At 41.3% G+C, this 20,202-nt stretch overlaps 1 protein-coding gene across 1 annotated transcript in view; it reads right to left on the reverse strand.

Annotated features, from left to right (window-relative positions):
* Positions 1-10,605, reverse strand: part of LOC117249897 (aryl hydrocarbon receptor) — a 96,658-nt gene extending 86,053 nt beyond the window's left edge. The window contains exon 1 of the mRNA XM_033615712.2: positions 10,204-10,605. Coding sequence (XP_033471603.2) covers positions 10,204-10,262 — 59 coding nt within the window. The 5' untranslated portion in view covers positions 10,263-10,605. The remainder of the gene's footprint in view (positions 1-10,203) is intronic.
* Between the last annotated feature and the right edge of the window lie 9,597 nt (positions 10,606-20,202).

Raw genomic sequence — 20,202 nt, forward strand, 5'->3', positions numbered from 1 at the left:
AAATTTATTATTTTATAGTTGAACAAAGCAGCCAAAACTTGGATTAAAATGCCTCAAATATGAACATAAATGAGGTGCGTTGAAACACAACTTTAAATACTGGCTGTGTAATAACTCCGGGAACGTTTAAGCTGAATATCGAACTTTAATGTCAGGAAAAACAGGCATCTACGACACACACAGACCAAGCTCGCTCCATAAGAGACTGAGGTCTGTTCTGTAGTTCTGCACCAATAAAAAAAACAGACAGAAATGTTAATGAAATGTAAACAGCTGAGGTTTTATTTGCCAAGCGTTCACCTGCCAATCCTAATGTGTAATTTTACAGCCCAGCTGCTGCCAGAAGGACAGCCTTTAAAAACACTAACAAGAGGCTGAACAATCCACATCTGCGCTGTGAGACTTCACTGAGCTTAACTTCTCTCCGACAGCAGCAAAATGTCTCTAGAAATAACACGAAGAGGAGGAAACAGCAATAAATAACGCAGTACGTTTGGGCCTGTTGTGAACACGGTTACATTCAGATGAAATATAACAAACCACAGTGGCAGACTGGAGGAAGCTTTTATCTGCAAATGTAGAATTTTACAAGTTAGCTGATCTCAAAAAGGCAAAAACGTGCTGCAAAATGTGTTTAAATTAGATTAAAATACAACAAAATGAATATGACAGAGTCAGGACTAGTGATTTCACGGGTTAAATGTTCTCAGAGGGGACGAAAAGGTCTCTAGAACCAACATTTAAAGTCAATGCATGAGAATTCTTGCCTCTAAATGTTGCCTGTTGCTACATATGTGAAATTTAGATAAAATACAACAACCAACTGCTCTCTAAAAAGCACCAAAATACATGCAAAACATAACAATAAGTGTTAAAAAAGGGAATGTGAAAAGAACTGGTAGGACTGAAATAAGGTTTAAATTATAATATCACAGGTTAAATGCTCTCAAAAAGCACTTAAATGCCTCTATAACTAACATTTAAAGGCATTTAAAGTCGCCTGCTGCAAAATGTAAGACGTTTAGGTGAAATATAGCACCCTACTGCTCTGCAACAAAGGACCAAGATGCCTCTAAATGAAAACATGAGGAGGCAGAACACTTCATTTACTGACTTTTATTTAAATGAACTATAATAACAGTCTTTTAAATATACAAAACAGGACTGAGCTAAGGTTAAATGTATGATATCACTGCTTAAGTGCACTCAAAAGGGACCAAAAATGCCTCTAAAAATAACATTAGCAGGCAAAACAACTTGAGTTGCCTTCTGCAAAAAATATAATAACTGTGCTCTAAAAAAATGACCAAAATTAATTAATAAATAACACAAAGAGCCAGAACAACTCGTGCATTGACTGTCAGAGTTGTCTACCGCAAAATATGTGAAATTTAAATGATACAGAACAACCAATGTGGTAAAAATACAAAAATGAATGTGGAAAAACCAGCATAACTGAGATAAATGTAACCCTATGAAACCTTTTTAATTAGCCTGATCTCATTAAAAAACACGTGAAGAAGGCAAAGAGCAACAAAAGAAGAAATTACGCCAAAAAATGCAAAAAAAATCAGGAAAAAGAGAAAATTAAAAACAAGAAAGTTGGTAAAATAATAACAATAATAATAACAAATTAAATTAAATTTTAAAAAAAATTTAAAAAACAAACAAACAGAAATGACCTGGCAGGCCGTTAAAAATTATAATAATTCTGCAACACAGTTTTGAAATGTAATGATATAATAATAAATATTATAAATATTTTTCCCTAGCTTTATTTAAATAATTATCTGATTTTTTATTTTTCATTATTATTATTATTTTTTTGCAATTTGTGGGGCCTTTCTTACCAGGTTGCTCAATGGAGGAAACATAACAACAGTGTGGTAAACTTCGCACAAGAAAATGTGAAGAAGTACTGATATAAGGGTCAGTGTTTGACTTCACTGGTAAAATGTTCTCAACAGACACCAAAATTACTTTTAAAATATCATTTAGAGGCACAAATACCCACGTACTGACTGTAAGCTTTTAGGGGGCTGCCTACTGCGCCCTAAAAAGGACCAAAATGCCTCTAAAAATAACATTAACAGGCAGAACATGAGTTGCCTCCTGCACAATATGTGAGATTTAGATGAAATTTAAAGACCAGTGTGGTGAAATAATGCCTCAGCAGGAATGTGAGGAGCTGGCAGGACAGAGGGCGAAGGGTTTAACCAGCAAATGTACAATTTCACAGGTTAACTGCTCTCAGAAATGCCTCTAAAAATAACATTAGGAGGCAGAGCAGCTCAAGCCAGTGCCGTGCTGTGGAATATATCAGACTAAGTATAACAACCACTGTGTTCAGAAACCAAAAGAAAAGCGCAGGTGGACGGGTGTGGAGTTCAGACTAATCTGCAAACGTTAGTCACTTGCAAACATCTGCTTCCAATAATACTCCAGAACACGACATATCTGAAATCAAGGCGAGATGCCTATCGCCGCATTCCTGACGGCGGCACAACTCCCTGCAAGAACAATGAGTGGCCAGTGTTGTTGCTCCTCGTTTTATCTATCAAATCTGCCCTGGAAGGGGTGTGTGTATATATCTGAGTGTGTATATGAATGTCTGTGTGTGTGTGTGTGTGTGTGTGTGTGTGTGTGAACGAGTTGTTCTGGGGGGGGGGTTTGTTGGACTTGAAGAAAAACACTCCCCTGCGTTCACACAAAGGCACTTTGTCTCCAGCGGGGCAACGACACCTTTGCAGAACAAAAGAAACTAAATACGATGTTGGCGTCTGTTCCACTGCTGGAGTTATGATACAGGAAGAGGAAAGAGCCCAGGAGGAGGACCGGCGCACCACCGATTTCCCAGAGAGGCAATATCAGGCCCAGAGAGGCGACGCCAGGCCAAGAGAGGCGATATCAGGCCCAGAGAGGCGACGCCAGGCCAAGAGAGGCGACGCCAGGCCAAGAGAGGCGACGCCAGGCCCAGAGAGGCGACGCCAGGCCAAGAGAGGCGATATCAGGCCCAGAGAGGCGACGCCAGGCCCAGAGAGGCGACACCAGGCCCAGAGAGGTGACGTCAGGCCCAGAGAGGCGACGTCAGACCCAGAGAGGCGACACCAGGCCCAGAGAGGCGACGTCAGGCCCAGAGAGGCGACGTCAGACCCAGAGAGGCGACGTCAGGCCCAGAGAGGCAATACCAGGCCCAGAGAGGCGATACCAGGCCCAGAGAGGCGATACCAGGCCCAGAGAGGCGACACCAGGCCCAGAGAGGCGATACCAGGCCCAGAGAGGCGATGTCAGACCCAGAGAGGCGATGTCAGGCCCAGAGAGGCGATGTCAGACCCAGAGAGGCGACGTCAGACCCAGAGAGGCGATACCAGGCCCAGAGAGGCGATACCAGGCCCAGAGAGGCGATACCAGGCCCAGAGAGGCGATGTCAGGCCCAGAGAGGCAATACCAGGCCCAGAGAGGCAATACCAGGCCCAGAGAGGCAATACCAGGCCCAGAGAGGCAATACCAGGCCCAGAGAGGCGATACCAGGCCCAGAGAGGCGATGTCAGGCCCAGAGAGGCGATGTCAGACCCAGAGAGGCGACACCAGGCCCAGAGAGGCAATACCAGGCCCAGAGAGGCGATGTCAGACCCAGAGAGGCGACACCAGGCCCAGAGAGGCGATGTCAGGCCCAGAGAGGCGATGTCAGACCCAGAGAGGCGACACCAGGCCCAGAGAGGCAACGTCAGGCCCAGAGAGGCGATGTCAGACCCAGAGAGGCGACACCAGGCCCAGAGAGGCGACGTCAGGCCCAGAGAGGCGATGTCAGACCCAGAGAGGCGACACCAGACCCAGAGAGGCGATGTCAGGCCCAGAGAGGCGATACCAGGCCCAGAGAGGCGACATCAGGCCCAGAGAGGCGATGTCAGGCCCAGAGAGGCGATGTCAGACTAAAAAAGCCAATATCTAGTATCAGCAATGCAGATGACCAAAAACAGGACTCACAAAATAAACACAAAATCACAGCACCACTGTTTTGATGTTTACTGGTGTCGTAACGTCTGGGAAGTGAAAGCTGAGACTGATGTCACATGACAGTCATAAGAGAAACAGCCGGTGAGCCTCACATCAGCATGACCCCATGAAAACACACAAAAAACCCAGTAACCAGCAGCGACATCTGACCGTTTAGTTCCTGCTGAGTCGCTCCAGTGTTCTGGCACTCGCATTCATCCGCAGGCCAGCGCTGGATATAAACATTCACAAGTGAATAAATGTTCCACATTTTACCGTCATCACACAACACCAGTGTGGAGTTTCTGTGTGCTTTTGTGTCGTTTTATGAAGTTCTTCAACTTTCCTGACTCTTTCTAGGAGTGTGAATCAGCATATTAATCTGTGTATCACACTCAATCAATGATATAATTCAAAGAAACTTCTATAACATGTGTTATCACTCTCATCATGACATAATAAGTAAAAATAAGAAAAACTCAGACAGGCAACTTTAGTGACACTGATGTGTCACGCACTTAGAATTCCCACTCGTCGAAACGTCCCCAGAAGTACACTGCACTCTGACGGACGGACGATAGATAAACATCTAAGCAAGTCTTGCTCCCCTCTCGTCGTAAGTACCCTTCCTCTAAATTACGACAACTGTTTTGTTGACTTTGGTGAAGTGTGTCCACACTTTGCACACATTTGTATACGTCAGCAGTTTTTCTTTTGTTTGCAGATACCTGTCAGGTCAGACAGAAGCTAGAGAGACTATTTAAAGAGGCTGTGAACGACCGTTTAAAGCTCCAGCGTGTACAGTTTGGGGGGGTATATTGACAAGAAGCCGAAGTCCAGAACGGACAAACAAAACACTGGCTCCACATAGAAGGACTCCCGTTGGCGCCTCGGCCACTGTAGTTATCAGCCCCTCCACAACGAGCCAAACAGCATTGTAAAAACACAGATTTCTAACATGAAACTGCTTTATTCAGTATTTTTAGCGATGGAAGAGACCTCTACGAATAATTCGGCTCACGGTAAAAATTAGAGGAAACCTAACTGCGGGTTCCCGCTTAGCACATGGCAGAGGTTTCATCTGTTGCCCTAGAATGAGCCATCTTGTCCACACTGGGCTCACAATATTGCACTGCCACATTTCTACAGTAGCCCAGAACTTTGCTATTAGATGAGGCTGCGACTTCACTGGTCAGAGTTGCGAAGACGCAAATTTGCTTTGCCATCGGTAGCATATGTTTCATTTGTCCCTCTCCTTGCATTGAATGGAAATGAATGAGAGGGGAATTGTGCGCTTGAGGGATGAAGTTCATTTGTAAGTTGACACATAAGTTACCCACGTAAGAAGCAGGTCTGGTCCAAGAAGTCTGGAATGATTCTGCCGAAGCCCAGAACGGACAAACGAAACACTGGCTCCACAGGGGGAGACTCCCATTGGAGCGTCAGCCCCTCCATGACGAGCCAAAATTGCATTGTAAAAACACTGATTTTTAACATGAAACTGCTTTATTCAGTGTTTTTAGCGATTTAATTCACCAGGTCCGATTGTTCTGGAGAGGAAGAGACCTCTACGAATAATTCGGCTCATGGTAAAAACTAACTGCGGGTTCATGCTGAGCACATGGCGAGGTTTCATTTGGCTGCAATCTGCAATCCTCACCACTAGATGCCACTAAATCCGACACAAGTAATCTTGGTTTTTCACTCCTCTGGAACCACATCCATCCCCAACCTCAGCCCCGTCCTCTGAGATGAACTGCAGCCAGGCCTTATCGCGCAGCATCAGTGCTGGACTTCACTGAAGCTCTTGTGGGAATTCAATGGGAACAAATCCCTGCAGCCAGACTCCAGAAACTAGTGGAGAGACTGAAACCAGAAGCATGAGGGCTGTAAGAGCTGCACGTTGATGTCCAGAAATGTGTTCTAGCATCATATATGGGTCTTTTAACCTATATCAACCTTTGTGTGTTTGTTTCTCTCTAACGGACGCAGAGAAATCACCATACATTCAAATGTTCTCCCTTGACAACGCAGTGTAAATATAAAGGCACACTGCCTGAGGGCAGACTGCCGTAACGTCGCCTCGAGACCTGTGTGTGGGTTAAACTGTCTCTGTCTCTAACACACACACTCATAACTCACTCACTCTTTCCCAAACAAAAAAAACATAAAGATAAACTCCCTGAGAGCAACTTTTCCTGAAAAACCAAAGGCGAGCGAACATGGCACAGTTATGTAAGCGTTTGCGTGACACTGAACTATGTTAATTTGTGTTGAGGGAGGGAGGAAAGAAACAACCCCCCGAAAAAACACCCAGAGAGACAGAAGGAAAGACAGGAAAAAAGTATGTTGTGGCAGTCGAGGAGAAGGAGGAGAAAAAAAAAAACACACAGCGAGTCTCAGATTACGCCATCCTCCCTCCCTCCCTCCTCCCTCGTGGAAACATTGCGTGAGAGTGCTCTCGCTCCACGTCCTGATTATGATTAATGCAGGTAGTACCACACACACACTGAAACCGCGGTTCTGGCAGGGTTCTGGCCGTGGTTCTCTGCTCGAGCCTGTGGTTCTGTATGCAGCAGTTAACACTCCCGTCTGGCTTGTTAAAGTTAGAAATCACAAACTGGTAAAATCCCAGTGAGGAAGACAGCGTGGCTCAGAGCTGCTCTTATGTTCTGGAAGGGTTCTCTGTAGCACCACCAAGTGTCTGGGAACACCTATGTGTGCATGGTGCTTTAGAGAACCAAACAGTTCTCTTTGAGTCCTTGAGGAACTATCCAAGCATGTTACTACACTTATTAACAGTTCCATGGAGGATCTAGAAGAACCCTTTAACAGTGTGCTTCGGATTTCCTCAGAGGGTTCCTTCGTTCTCTAAAGCACCATTAACTATTTCTACAGTTATGAGAGGTGTATGAAGTGCTATACCACTGTAAAGGTTCCTAGGAAGAACACTTGTGTGGTGCCTTCAGGTACTTCCCCTGAAGGTACTTTTGCAGTTCTACTTGCAGGTGAAACCACAAAAATACAACGCTAAGGAGAACTTTTGTGAATAGGTCTTAAAACAAAGGTTGGTGGAAGAACATTTATGCATGGTGCATTTAAGAACCTCCCTAAAGCGTTTCTACAGCACTGACAGGGACTTGGAGGTACCATTTCAGCATAGTACTTAACAGAGCATCTCTACAAGGTTCTTTACAGCACCATGAAGGGTCTACAACCACCCATTTCAGCACCTTAAACAGTTCTCTGGGTCTTTAAGGAAGTAGTCAAGAATGCTTATCAAGAGAACATCTCCAAACATGTTATTTACAGCACTATGAAGGATCCAGAGTAAACTGGCGTGGTTCTGGACAGGACTTAAGCATGATGCTTCAAAAAATTCTCTCTAGCACTGTGAAAGACTTCCTCTAGGGTCCATCTAAAGGTTCTCTGCAGCACCATTAAGGGTCGATTTCTCTAATAGTTATCAGAAGTCAAAGACGAGCCATGTTACCATGGTGCTGTCCCACTGTAAAGGGTTCTACGACGAACGCTTTGTGTGTGGTGCTTTTGGAAACTTCCCCTAAATGTTCTTTGAAGCTCTACTTCGGATTTGAACCCACAAAAATACTATGGACGAACTCAAATACAGAGGTTTTGTAGGTAGTTCTTCAAAGCGATGTCAAAGGTCACTGGAAGAACATCTGTGCATGGTGCATTAAAGAACCTCACTAATAAGTTTATACAGCACCGTCAAGGGACTACGAGGTACGGTTTGAGCATGGTGCTTGACGAAACCTCTCTGAAAGGTTCTTTAATGCACCATGAAGGGTTGAAGAACACCGACTCCAGCATGGTGCTTTGGAGAACACCTCAAAACAGTTCTCTGCAGCACTATAATGAGTCTTTGAGCGACGACTGAAGCATGTTCATCAAGAGAACATCTCCAAAAAAGTTCTGTACAGTACTAAAAGGGATTTATCGTAAACTAGCATGGTGAAAGGCATTATTTGACACCACATGCAGGGTCTCTAAAGGTTCTCTGCAGCACCATTAAGGGTCTATTCTTCTAATAGTAATGAGAAGTCAAAGAAGAGCCATTTTACCATGGTGCTTGACTTCTTTACTTGCAGTTAAAATAACAAAAATAAACGCAACGGTGAGCTAAATTGCAGAACCTTTGTAAGTAGTTCTTTAAAGCACTATCGAGGTCATCAGAACGTGTGCATGGTCCATTAAAGAACGTTCCTAAAAGTTTTTACACCACTCTTCAAGGACTAGGAAGTATCATTCGAGCATTTCAAGATGACCGAGATAAAAAGATTATTGTTCCGCAGTCTGTTTTCCAATGAAGGTCTTACGTTGTCTTGTGTTCTAGCCTAGATCCGGCGCACCCCTGTCTTTTACAGCGCCAATCACTGTCATCAATTTGGCGACTTTTTCGTTAGATTTGGTGCCTTTTCAGATGTTCTAGTGACTTAATTTCAAAAACAACCTGCTGCCTCCGCAACTGCTGCAGTCACAGCCTATAGAGTGCTGAAGGGATGACGTTTTTGTTAGGCCGATGCAGACGTTAGCGTCGCCAAAAAGCCAATGGGATTTTTCCACTGGATTTTGGATTCAGCAAGATAATCTTAGCAAATGAACTCCACTTCAATGACTGCTGAAGCCTCAGCGCAAACGCCAGAAGTAAAAAGCTAACGTTGACGCATCGAGGCTGTTAAGCTGTGTTCGGCATGATGACGTTGTGTAGTCTCATTTAGCCACTTGCTAGCAAACGTCTTTTTTAAGACACATTACAGCTTAGAAATTCAAAGTGGGATATTTAGTGACATTTTACGAACAAACCGTGAAAGTCTCTTCAGCTTGTGTTGACCACAGACCTTATTTCAGACGTCTGACTACAAGACAAGGGAACCGAGGGTGTAAACTCATTCACGACCCTCTATTTAGCTGTCATTACATTACGAGGCAGCGCTCTCGGGACGGCTGCTAACATTTAATTTACTGCGGCATCTCCCGCATGTGTCGATTAGCAGAATGAGACAATAACAGACTGGAGGGTGTGTCGTTCTAGCCACAGTGTTCAGACTGCCTCCCACTGCAGATTCAGACTGTGCAGTTCAGTTCTCAACAGGTCTTCTGACATTAATGTTCTCTGGAGAACTATTTCGACTTTATTCAGAACAGAATCGCTCTAAGAAAACCTTCGTAAAGGTCTCTTTACGGCACGATTGAGTCGACGAAGAACTACATGACGTTTATTGAGGGTTCTTGCGCAGAAAGGTCTATGCAAGGACCCATGTTAGAGACATTTCAGAAGGTTCTTTAAAGCACGAGTCATCAATAGAGTCTGTGATTTATTATCTTCCTTATAGTTCCTTAAATGCACAAATATATAGACACTTGTGAGCAGGCCAGAAAGAGCACTGGCAGCCGAACTGTGGTCCAGAGACCACCAGAGAGCCTTGGACAAGTACGAGAAGCTCCCAAAAAATCATCAAAATCAATCAGTGCTAACAAAGGGTGCCACACTGAACCACTGGAGCATCTCCGTCCTGTACATACGACCCTGACGCATGGTCTTCTGGCTCTCACTGGCACACTCAAACAATCCAGCACTAATAACCAAACTCCAAATTCCACCCTCAGAAAGAGAGGGGAAATAAAGAAGTCAAAAGGAGCTCCTGTGGGACGCCCAGCTGTCTCACATGATATAACTGGATTCAAAATAACACTGGAGCAAAGGTTTTCTTTATTTTCCATGCTGCATGTGCCTGAAGTGCTGCTGGACTTCAGCACTGGCCAGCATTGCATAACCACAGCAGGGAAAATAGACTTTATGGCCTGTGTGGATGCAGAGGCTGTGATGCAGTCTGGAGGTGTGTGCGCTGCACCTAGAGAGCAGCGTGTGTACATGTATGAATGATTTAGGGAGTGAAATACAGCATGAAACACATGTTCCTGTAATAATGCATGTTATTTGTATGTAAATAACACAAGTAAATAATGATTAAGGGCACTTTATGATGCAGCATTATTAAAGTATTACAGTTTAAGTACAGATGGTGCCTTCAGGGACACCGTAGCAGCGCTGTAGCCGCTATAAAAGCACATTGAACTATTGTATACACGCTTCTTATGCAGCCACACGCAGTATGAGATATTCCAGGAACACTTCCGGAACATTCCCGTGATGTTTGTGTGTGTTTACGCTTGTTTACTCACATTTTCTGAACCGGCTTCTTCCGTTTCTTCACCGCGTAAAGCGCCGTGTTCGTCAGCATGGTGACTTCAAACAGAGCGGGGTTCAAACACAAGTGGCGTTATCCTTGTTGTTTGTGTCAATAAAAACAGCTCCAAACAGGCAGACTCACATCCCTCGGTGTAAACAAACAAACAATAAAAACAACGACAGAAAGCCGAGACGGTAAAATCCCCTTTAACGTTAGTCCTCGGTCGCGTCTCGTGCGCCTCTCAGCTGGGAGAAAAACTTACTTTGTGTACGTAACGTGCTCCAAACGCCCGCGAGACGCTGGCTAACTATCGCAGCTTTTCATAATCCTGACGTCTGCGTACTTCCACACCGATTTACCGAAAACACCGTGACTTTTACGCGTTAAAAAAAAAGTCCTCGGAGGGTTTTGATGTAAGTGCTCCGCCTGCGCGTCACTCCCGTTGTGATTTGACAGAGCCGCTGCTGCCGCCGCTGCCGCGCGCTCCCGTCGCGGTGCGCTCAGAGAGCAGAAATATTTAAGGTGGACCGGATGTGGATCGAGTGAGGCTGACACCGCGGAGCAGGAATGACTGGGAGGCTGCATTCCAACCCGACCGACCTTAAGAGGGATTCTGTGATTGCTATCCTATCATATTACAGTGTTTTAATTATTTTTACTGCTGTACACATTATAACGACAAACAACACAAACAAAAATAAAAATAAGTAATAGTATTTATTTATTTTTATTGTTGTACAAAATAATGTATCGACATAACAAGAAAAATAAAAACAAAATAATTTATTAATAATAATATTAAAAATAATAAATTTAGCATGTTTTTTTTTACAGAATTTAAGTAATTAAAAAATAAAAACAAAAAGAAATAAATGAAATAATAATAATTATGATAACAATTATACTAAAAATAATGATAATAATAATAAAAAATAATACTGTAATTAAATAGATTTAAAGAACAATGAATGGTCTATAATTAAATAATTTTAGCATGTTTTTTTACAGAAAAACATAATTAAAGTAATTTAAAAAATTAAAACAAAAATAAATAAATAATAATATAATAATAATTATGATAACAATTATACTACTACTAATAATACTGATAATAATAATAATAGTAATAAAAATAACCCTATTTGCTTTATTTATTTTATTATTTATTTATTTTACCAGCGTTCCACTACTTCTACTACTCCTAAAAAATAAAACAAAATAACAATAATAAATCCAACTAATTTTAGCACACGTGTTTTTTATGTCACACTGTCAGATCACAGTATTAAAATAATAAATACAAATCTGAATAAAAAAATATGTATTTATTTTTTTATTGGTATACAAAAAAATATTAATATGAAAATAAGAAAAATTAAAAATAAAATCCTGTTACTTTTGATGATGATGATAATAATAATAATAATGAATTCAACTACAGTAATTAAATAAATTTAAAGCACAATGAATGGTCTATGATTAAATCATTTTAGCATGTTTCTTCGTTGTTTAATTGCTGTACAAAAAAGTTATCAAACAAGAAGAAAAATAAAAATAAAAACAAAAAGAAATAAATGAAATAATAATAAAAAAATATTAAAAATCCTGTTTATATGAATTATTTATTTTATTATTTATTTGTTTTACTATCATACCACTTCTACTACTAATACTAAAAAGTAAAACAAAATAACAATAATAAAAAACAATAATAATAATAATGTTTGCTGTGGTATTAATAAATCTCTTTACATTTACAAATATTACAATAAATCCAACTAATTTTAGCAAACCTGTCTTCTTTTTTTGTCACACTGTCAGATCACAGTATTAAAATAATAAATACAAATCTTTTTTATTGGCATACAAAAAGTGATTAATTTGATAATAAGAAAAATAGAAATTTAAAAAATCATATTACTTTTGATGATAATAATAATAATAATAATAACAATTAATTTCGGCATGTTTTTTCGTTATTTTAACAAAACAAAAAAGTTAACAAAAAAGTTATCAATATAATAAGAAGAAAAAAATAAAAATAAAAAGAAATAAATATAATAATAATAGTAATAAAAATAACCCTATTAGAGTGCTTTATTTATTTAATTATTTATTGATTTTACTAGTGTCCCACTACTACTGCTAAAAAATAAAACAAAATAATAATAATAAAAAACAAGCAAACCTGTCTTCTTTTTTGTCACACTGTCATATCACAGTATTAAAATAATAAATACACATCTGAATAAAAAATATGTATTTATTTTTATTGGCATACAAAAAAAATAATGTAACAATAAGAAAAATTAAAAAATTAAAAATAAAAAATCGTAATAATATAAATAATAAATTTATTATAGTATAAATATGTCTATTTACATCTACAAATATTACAATAAATCCACCAAAATGAATAATGTTGCTTGAGAATGCTTTGTCCTTTTATTTTTTATTTTTTGTCAACTTGTCATTTTACAGTATTAAAATAATTATATTTATCATTTTTTTATTGATGCACGAATACAGTTATTGAAAAGAAGAAGAGGAAGAAGCAGAATATATTTAATTTAGTTTTAATAAATCTGTGTTGCCCTATAGAGAACATCTAGCTCCAAACTGTCGTCAAATAAAGTTCAAGTACAGCACTTAAATTATTTTGGAGGACACAGGAAGTGCTGCAGGTTCATACCCATCCTCTGAAGCTCACGGTCATGTTTATATAACTGGTGCTGGAAACAAAAGCTGTCACTGAAAATCTGACATTTGGGAGCTCTTCCCATGACAGCAACACATGACTCAGCTGAACAAAGTGTGTCACTGTAGCTGGGTTCTTATCTCCAGGTGAAGGTTCAGTTTCTCTCCCCATGTTGCTTCACTCTGCCTGCACGGTGACGGGCTGCGAAGCTGCCAAGGCGCATGTACATGTTCATCCAATGTTTCGGTCATTTGGCAGCCAGGCCCCGTGTCCTCCTACGCTCTGTCGGAGCAAGGTGAACCGGCTATTACAGGGTCATGAATCTGCAGGATTTCTGTGTTGTTCATTGTGTTCTGGCATGATATATCATGGTGTTTGTGCTCTTGGTGCAGGACCTGCTGCAGCACGCCAGGAACCAAATTTACAAAACTGAAAAGCACACAAATCCAAGTTCAGGGTGAAAATAAAAAGGCTCAGAAGTCGGCGGCTGCTTCGTAATATTTGTCATCCAACATCTGTCGGTTATAAAGTAAACTGGATTCTTTTACTCATTTGTGATTTCTGGTATTGACGGCTTAGGTTGTGTAATACGCTGCTTACTTCCAGAATCAGAGCTGTAAATATCAACTGTCACGCATCAGGATTCTTCTGGATGGAAATAATGACAAGAAGCTGGGTTTTTATTTGGTGTTTGAAGTTCAGACCAAGATGCTGAGAGCTGCTTTGAGCTGCAGTGGCAGCGTGGAGAGGAGCTCCACTTCACTTGCATTATTTAACGCAAAAAGAAAAGCAGAAGTTTGCAGGTATAACGATGACGAATAAACAAACACGTGTAAATCAAGTGTAAACACAAGCTGCAGGTCGACTGCTGCAGTCTGATAAAGCTGTGAAAGTGAGTGGACTGAGATTGTGTCCTGCAAACATTGTTGTGTTATGTAACAAAGCAAGAGCAGCATAAAGACGTCCCCAAAGTTTCATCAAAATCACATTAGTCAGAGATAACGTGCATGACAGACAGTTGGACGCATCCTGATTTGACCTCCTCCAGCTTCATGGAGGACAAACAGCTGTTCCTACACACTGTCTGTGTGCACTTCATCTATGAACAGTCATATATCCTGGGCAGGGAATGCAGCAACATCTCAGTCAAAAACCATCATCTTTTCTTACGCCGCAAGAAACGCAGCCGTGTCTCAGTGGAAAGTGACACTTTCTGTGGTGCTATCCCCGTGACGTCTTGGTAGAAATTCGTGGCACTTTCTCAGCAGGAAACGCAGCGATATCTGGCACTATCCTGGCAGGAAACGCAGCAATGTCTTCGTCACAACAACCTGTTTGTGGCACTTTCTCGTCATAATCTGCAGCCACGTAAGCAATGCTTTCCATGTCACTGTTCGGGCAGGAAACGCAGCGATGTTTCAACAAAAACCATCTGTTTCTTGAGGCACTTTCTCAGCATGTAATGCAGCAATGTCTTGGCAAAAAACATTTGCTTTTTGTGGCCCTTTCTCAGCATGAAACGCAGCCATGTGTCAGTGGAAAGCAGTGCTTTTTGTGTCACTATCCTGGCAGAAAGAGCAGTGACATCTTGGGAAAAACAACCCCATTTTGTGGCACTATCATGGCAGGAAACGTAGCGATGTCTCAACAAAAACCATCCGCTTTGTGATGAACTTTCTCGGCATGAAACGCAGCCATGTCTCGGTGGAAAGCAACACTTTTTGTGTCGCCATCCCAGCAGAAAAAGCAGTGACATCTTGATAGAACACAACAGTTTTTTGTGGCACTATCCTGGCATGAAATGCAGTAATGTCTCAGTAAAAAACAATTTCCTTTCGTGGTATTATGTCGACAGGACATGCAGCCATGTCTCAGTGGAAAGCAACACTTTTCATGTTGCCATTCCTGGCAGGAAAAGCAGCCATGTCTTGCCAAAAATAATTACTTTTCATGGCACTTCCTCGTCATCAAATGCAGCTATGCTTGGGTGGAAAGCAACACTTATCTTGTTGCTACTCTGGCAGAAAAAGCAGCGATGTCTTTGTAAAAATCAACCACTTTTTGTGGAACTATGCTGGCAGGAAATGCAGCGATATCCCCATGAAAAACAACCACCTTAATGGCACTATCCCAACAGGAAACGCAACAACGTCTTGGTAAAAAACAAACACTTTTCGTGGCACTAACGTGGCAGGAACAACCACTGTCAGCTGAGGGAAACACGAGATGCATCTACAGCTCTGAGATGGCTGGTGCTACCTGGCACCCTGATCTGATGCACGTGTATAAACTATCTCACATAAAGCCTCTTTATTCTTTCTTTCTTCCCCCGTAATTAAACTGCACTTCTCATTTGTGATTGCTCTGCATGTAAAACAGTTCCAGCTTGGCTGGCAGCACCGACGGGGAACTCTTGGCCTGCGTGTTGCCATGGCAGACACGTTGTGTTTAACGCTAAACACGGCAGTTACCAGTCAACAGCTATCTGCGATATGCCACCCTCTGGCCTTATTAAAAAGCAACCTTTGTTTAAAATACACCCTGTTTTAATACAGCTTGGCTCGGGCCGGCAGCGCCTGGCAGCAGCGCTCGCACTTTTCTTTACAAGACTTTTTTAAAGAGCAACAGCGGCTTTTTTTTCTGTCAGTCTGCAGCTCTGGCTTCTCTGAGTCGAGTGATTGCGCGGAGGATGACAGGTTGATTTGTGCCTGCGCAGCCTGAATTAATGGCTTTGTGATCTGCAGGCGCTAATGGAGCCGAGCAACTGTTGCTCTCAATGGAGACACAAACACAAACTGATTTACGGCGGGCAATTAAAACAAATGATAGTGTGTTTAAAAGTATAATAGTCAACTGAAGGCTGACAGCGTGATTATGAATTAGTGTTTTTTTCTGATCAGAACTTGCAGCAGTGTTTGCTCTCTGAATTAGGTGCACAGAGAGCAGAGGGGGCGACGACGCCTCATCAACAGGCCCGGAGAGCTGCGGTAACGTTCCACTGTGCCACCACAGGCCGCTGCAGCGTTTTACTGCGACATGCAGAGGTGGCATTTACACGGCAGTAAACGCGCTCCCAAACTCCGACTACAACTCATGAACTCCGCCATTCGTCGGCTGTTGGCGACACGCTGCACCGAGGACGTTCCACCTGATCATTCCTTCCTTCATACGACTACTCTGTACATGAGGTTTTGTTTGCGTGCGTCTGCCATGAGTCAATCTAATAAATGAAATGTGCTTTATTAGATTTCACAGTAATGAGTGTAAATGTAACAACATTAAGCCCCAGCTCAATATTTTCCCAAAAGAACATCTGAATTAATTTGGCTTCAGATGATGCAACGAAAACATTGTGGTCCGAAAATTCAAATAAATTCATAGAGTTTTTTTTATCTCAGACTGTATCCTCAACATTTCAGTTTTACTTAGAGCAGAGAGAAGCAGAAAATGTTCATGTGTGAAACTGAACTCCTCATATAAGTTGAATTATTGGCTCCGTCACACTCCTGTGTGTTCAGCTGTAATTAATCAATTGGACGTGAACACTCTCTATTCTCCGTGTAATTAGCACCAAATCACACAGTGAGAATGTTAGTGGAACTTTTTTCAGAAACTACAGACTCATAAAATGAAGCATTACCGTAAATCCACCGACTTCTGTGGGCCAAGCCTCTTAAAGGGACAGTTCACCCCGAAATCAGAAATACATATTCTTCCTCTTACCTGTAGCGCTGTTTATCAGGCAAGATTAGTTTTGGTGTGGCACTCGGCTTGTGGTGCTCAAAGCGCCAAAACGAAAAACTCAGCATCAATGTCTCTTTGCAGAAACCATGGCCTGGTTACTCAAGATAATCCACAGACCTTGCTGTGAGCAGTGTCATGTAGGAACTATTTTCTTTCTACTGAACTACACCCGCCAACTGTATCACTGAGCAGAAGGAAGAGTGCATCTACTCATGCAGCCCAGTGTCACTCCGAAGTTCTCGAATACTTCCGGCGTCATACTCCAGGGAAAAAAGCCGTCCTTTCACATCGGCTTGATACGTGGCTGCTAAGTGGTGAGCAGTGTTGGGCAATAACGTGCTATTAGTAACGCGTTACAGTAACGCCGTTAGTTTTGTCAGTAACTAATACACTAACATGTTAGTTTTTAAATTCAGTAACTCAGTTACCGTTACCAAACAGTGCGTTACTCTGTTATTTTTGGCCAGGTTTTAAAACGGCGCACAGCATGCAGTATTCCTTCACAAACTGAAGTTCCCTTTCGCTAAAACATTTTAGTAACTAAAAAGTTACTTTTCTCAGTAACACATTACTATTTTGATTAATTAACTGAGTTACTTTTTAATGAAGTAACTAGTAACGGTAACCAGTTACTATTTTTCAGTAACTAGCACAACACTGGTGGTGAGGCGGCATAACGGCGCAATATTCCCCAGTGACAGGGCTAACTGTTAGCATCACATAGCTCACGTTACCCAGCTTCTTTTAACAGGTTTAATGAAAGAGTGGAGCAGGAGGAGTGCCTCCTACAGTGACAGTGCTTCAGCACTGAGACGGGAGGGGCAGCAACAGCCGATCGGCGGCGAGACAGATGGTGTTGTAACGTGAGGGTTCGATAGGTGGCATTTAGACACTTTTCATGAGCAGAAACAGCAGGATTGAGACAGAACTTTACTGATGCTGTGTTCGAAACCGCATACTACATACTACCATACTACATACTGCCATACTACATACTACATACTGCCATACTACATACTGTCATACTACATACTACATACTGCCATACTACATACTGTCATACTACATACTGCCATACTACATACTACATACTACATACTGCCATACTACATACTGCCATACTACATACTACATACTGCCATACTACATACTGTCATACTACATACTGCCATACTACATACTACATACTGTCATACTACATACTGCCATACTACATACTACCATACTACATACTGCCATACTACATACTACATACTGCCATACTACATACTGTCATACTACATACTACATACTACATACTGCCATACTACATGCTGCCATACTACATACTACATACTGCCATACTACATACTGTCATACTACATACTGCCATACTACATACTACATACTGTCATACTACATACTGCCATACTACATACTGTCATACTACATACTGCCATACTACATACTACATACTGACATACTACATACTGCCATACTACATACTACATACTGCCATACTACATACTGTCATACTACATACTGCCATACTACATACTACATACTGCCATACTACATACTGCCATACTACATACTACATACTGCCATACTGCCATACTACATACTACATACTGCCATACTACATACTACATACTGCCATACTACATACTGCCATACTACATATTACATACTACATACTGCCATACTACATACTGCCATACTACATACTACATACTGCCATACTACATACTGCCATACTACATACTACATACTGCCATACTACATACTGCCATACTACATACTACATACTGACATACTACATACTGCCATACTACATACTACATACTCAATCAACAGACAGTATGCAGACCGTTTACACTGTAGCATACTACATGATAACCCACAATGCATTTCGCTCCTGCCCGAGCCGAAATCAGCCGGCCTTAAGCTGATTTCGCTTAAGCTCTAAACTCTGTAAATATATAACTTTAGCAACATTTGAAACATTTTTAGGCGAGAAAGTAGCCATTTAGATCCACAACGTGTTGAAAATCTGACCAAATACCAGCTGTTTACAATTTTGTTCGGACAATTTCGGAGATTTCGGCGCTACTCAAGCTAGCCGTAGTGAGCAACGCACCTCCGGTTATTTTCACAAAATAAAACACCCATTGTCCTTTCTTATACAGAAAACTATAATGATAAAAATTGTGCTTTTACTTTGAAAACGGGAGGCGAACCTACCCTTGATGTAGCTAGCTTGAAACTGCCGTTTTGACCGATCTCGTCCCGTTAACGGAATTTGACCGTTCAAAATGCCTCACCGGAGAGTCTTGTCAGCTCTGAGACGAAGATCGGCCCGCCGTCTTCAGTGCATCATGCTCGCAATCGTCTTGGGATTGTTCTCAGATGTAAGTTTCCTTTTTAATCAACTATAAATCTAATCATAATATACAACGCAATATAACATACCTCACAGCCTGAAAATTGGAGGGAAAAATGTACATCATTGAACAACAAAGTCGTTGTGAAGTGAATGATTTCATAAAGTTTCATAAGTTATAATATACAGTAGTAATAAATATAAATAAATAAATAACTTCTTCTTCTTTTTTCTTTTTCTCCTGTTCGCGGCAAGGAAGTGACGATCGATGACGTCACGTTACATTGCATCTTGGGTAATTTGAGTGTGAGTAGTAAGCTCATGATGTATACTCAACATTTCTGGCGAATCTAGTATGCATCCGGGAACTTCTCGCGTACTAAAAATCGCATACTGCGCAGTGTAAACACACTACATACTCAAAGAGTTAGTATGAGTAGGAGGTAAGTATGCGGTTTCGAACAGACCCTGAGGCTCCCGGCACCAGAATCACAACAACAATTACACTTCCTTGTCTCTAACACCCATGTGACTAACCCAACCAATCAGAGGCTAGGAATGACCTAGACCGGGGCAAATGAAACTGAAATGAGGTAAAACCACAGAAGCAGTTGAAGACACTGTTTTAACTGTTTCAAAAGATGCTGGTGTAAATATCTGAATCTGTAAATATGTAAATAATAAAGCACAAATATTTAACTAATTGACAGCGTAAACATTGTAAATATATTTTTGGTAAATTAGCTCAAATTTATACATTAACTTAACTTTTAAATCTTATAGTATGTAGGCGGTGTGTGTTTGCATCGCACCAGCAAAGGGGCTAAAAGTAGCACGTCCACCCAGGTATCTCTATCACTGCTGATCGAAGCCGATATAAATCAGACATTACTGCAAACGTTCTGATTTTGCCAAGTGGTTTGTGATGCCATGAAAGAGACTTCACAAACGTTGGCAAATGACCACTTGGCAAAATCAGGACACGCAGATTACTGCAGAGTCATTTGTCCCAGGAGTGAACGCCAGTATCTACCCTCAGCAGTCGAAACGCAGACCTTCATTGCACCATAACTCTAGAACCAGGAAGTATAATAATGGAATTTATGATAATGGTTCATGTGCTGATGATTATTTCAGACGGCAGCGTGTGGTTGCCGTTTGCAGCAATCTTCATGGATGTGTCCCCA

The sequence above is a fragment of the Epinephelus lanceolatus genome, chromosome 24 (assembly GCF_041903045.1).
Source record: "Epinephelus lanceolatus isolate andai-2023 chromosome 24, ASM4190304v1, whole genome shotgun sequence".
Classification (NCBI taxonomy): Eukaryota; Metazoa; Chordata; class Actinopteri; order Perciformes; family Serranidae; genus Epinephelus; species Epinephelus lanceolatus.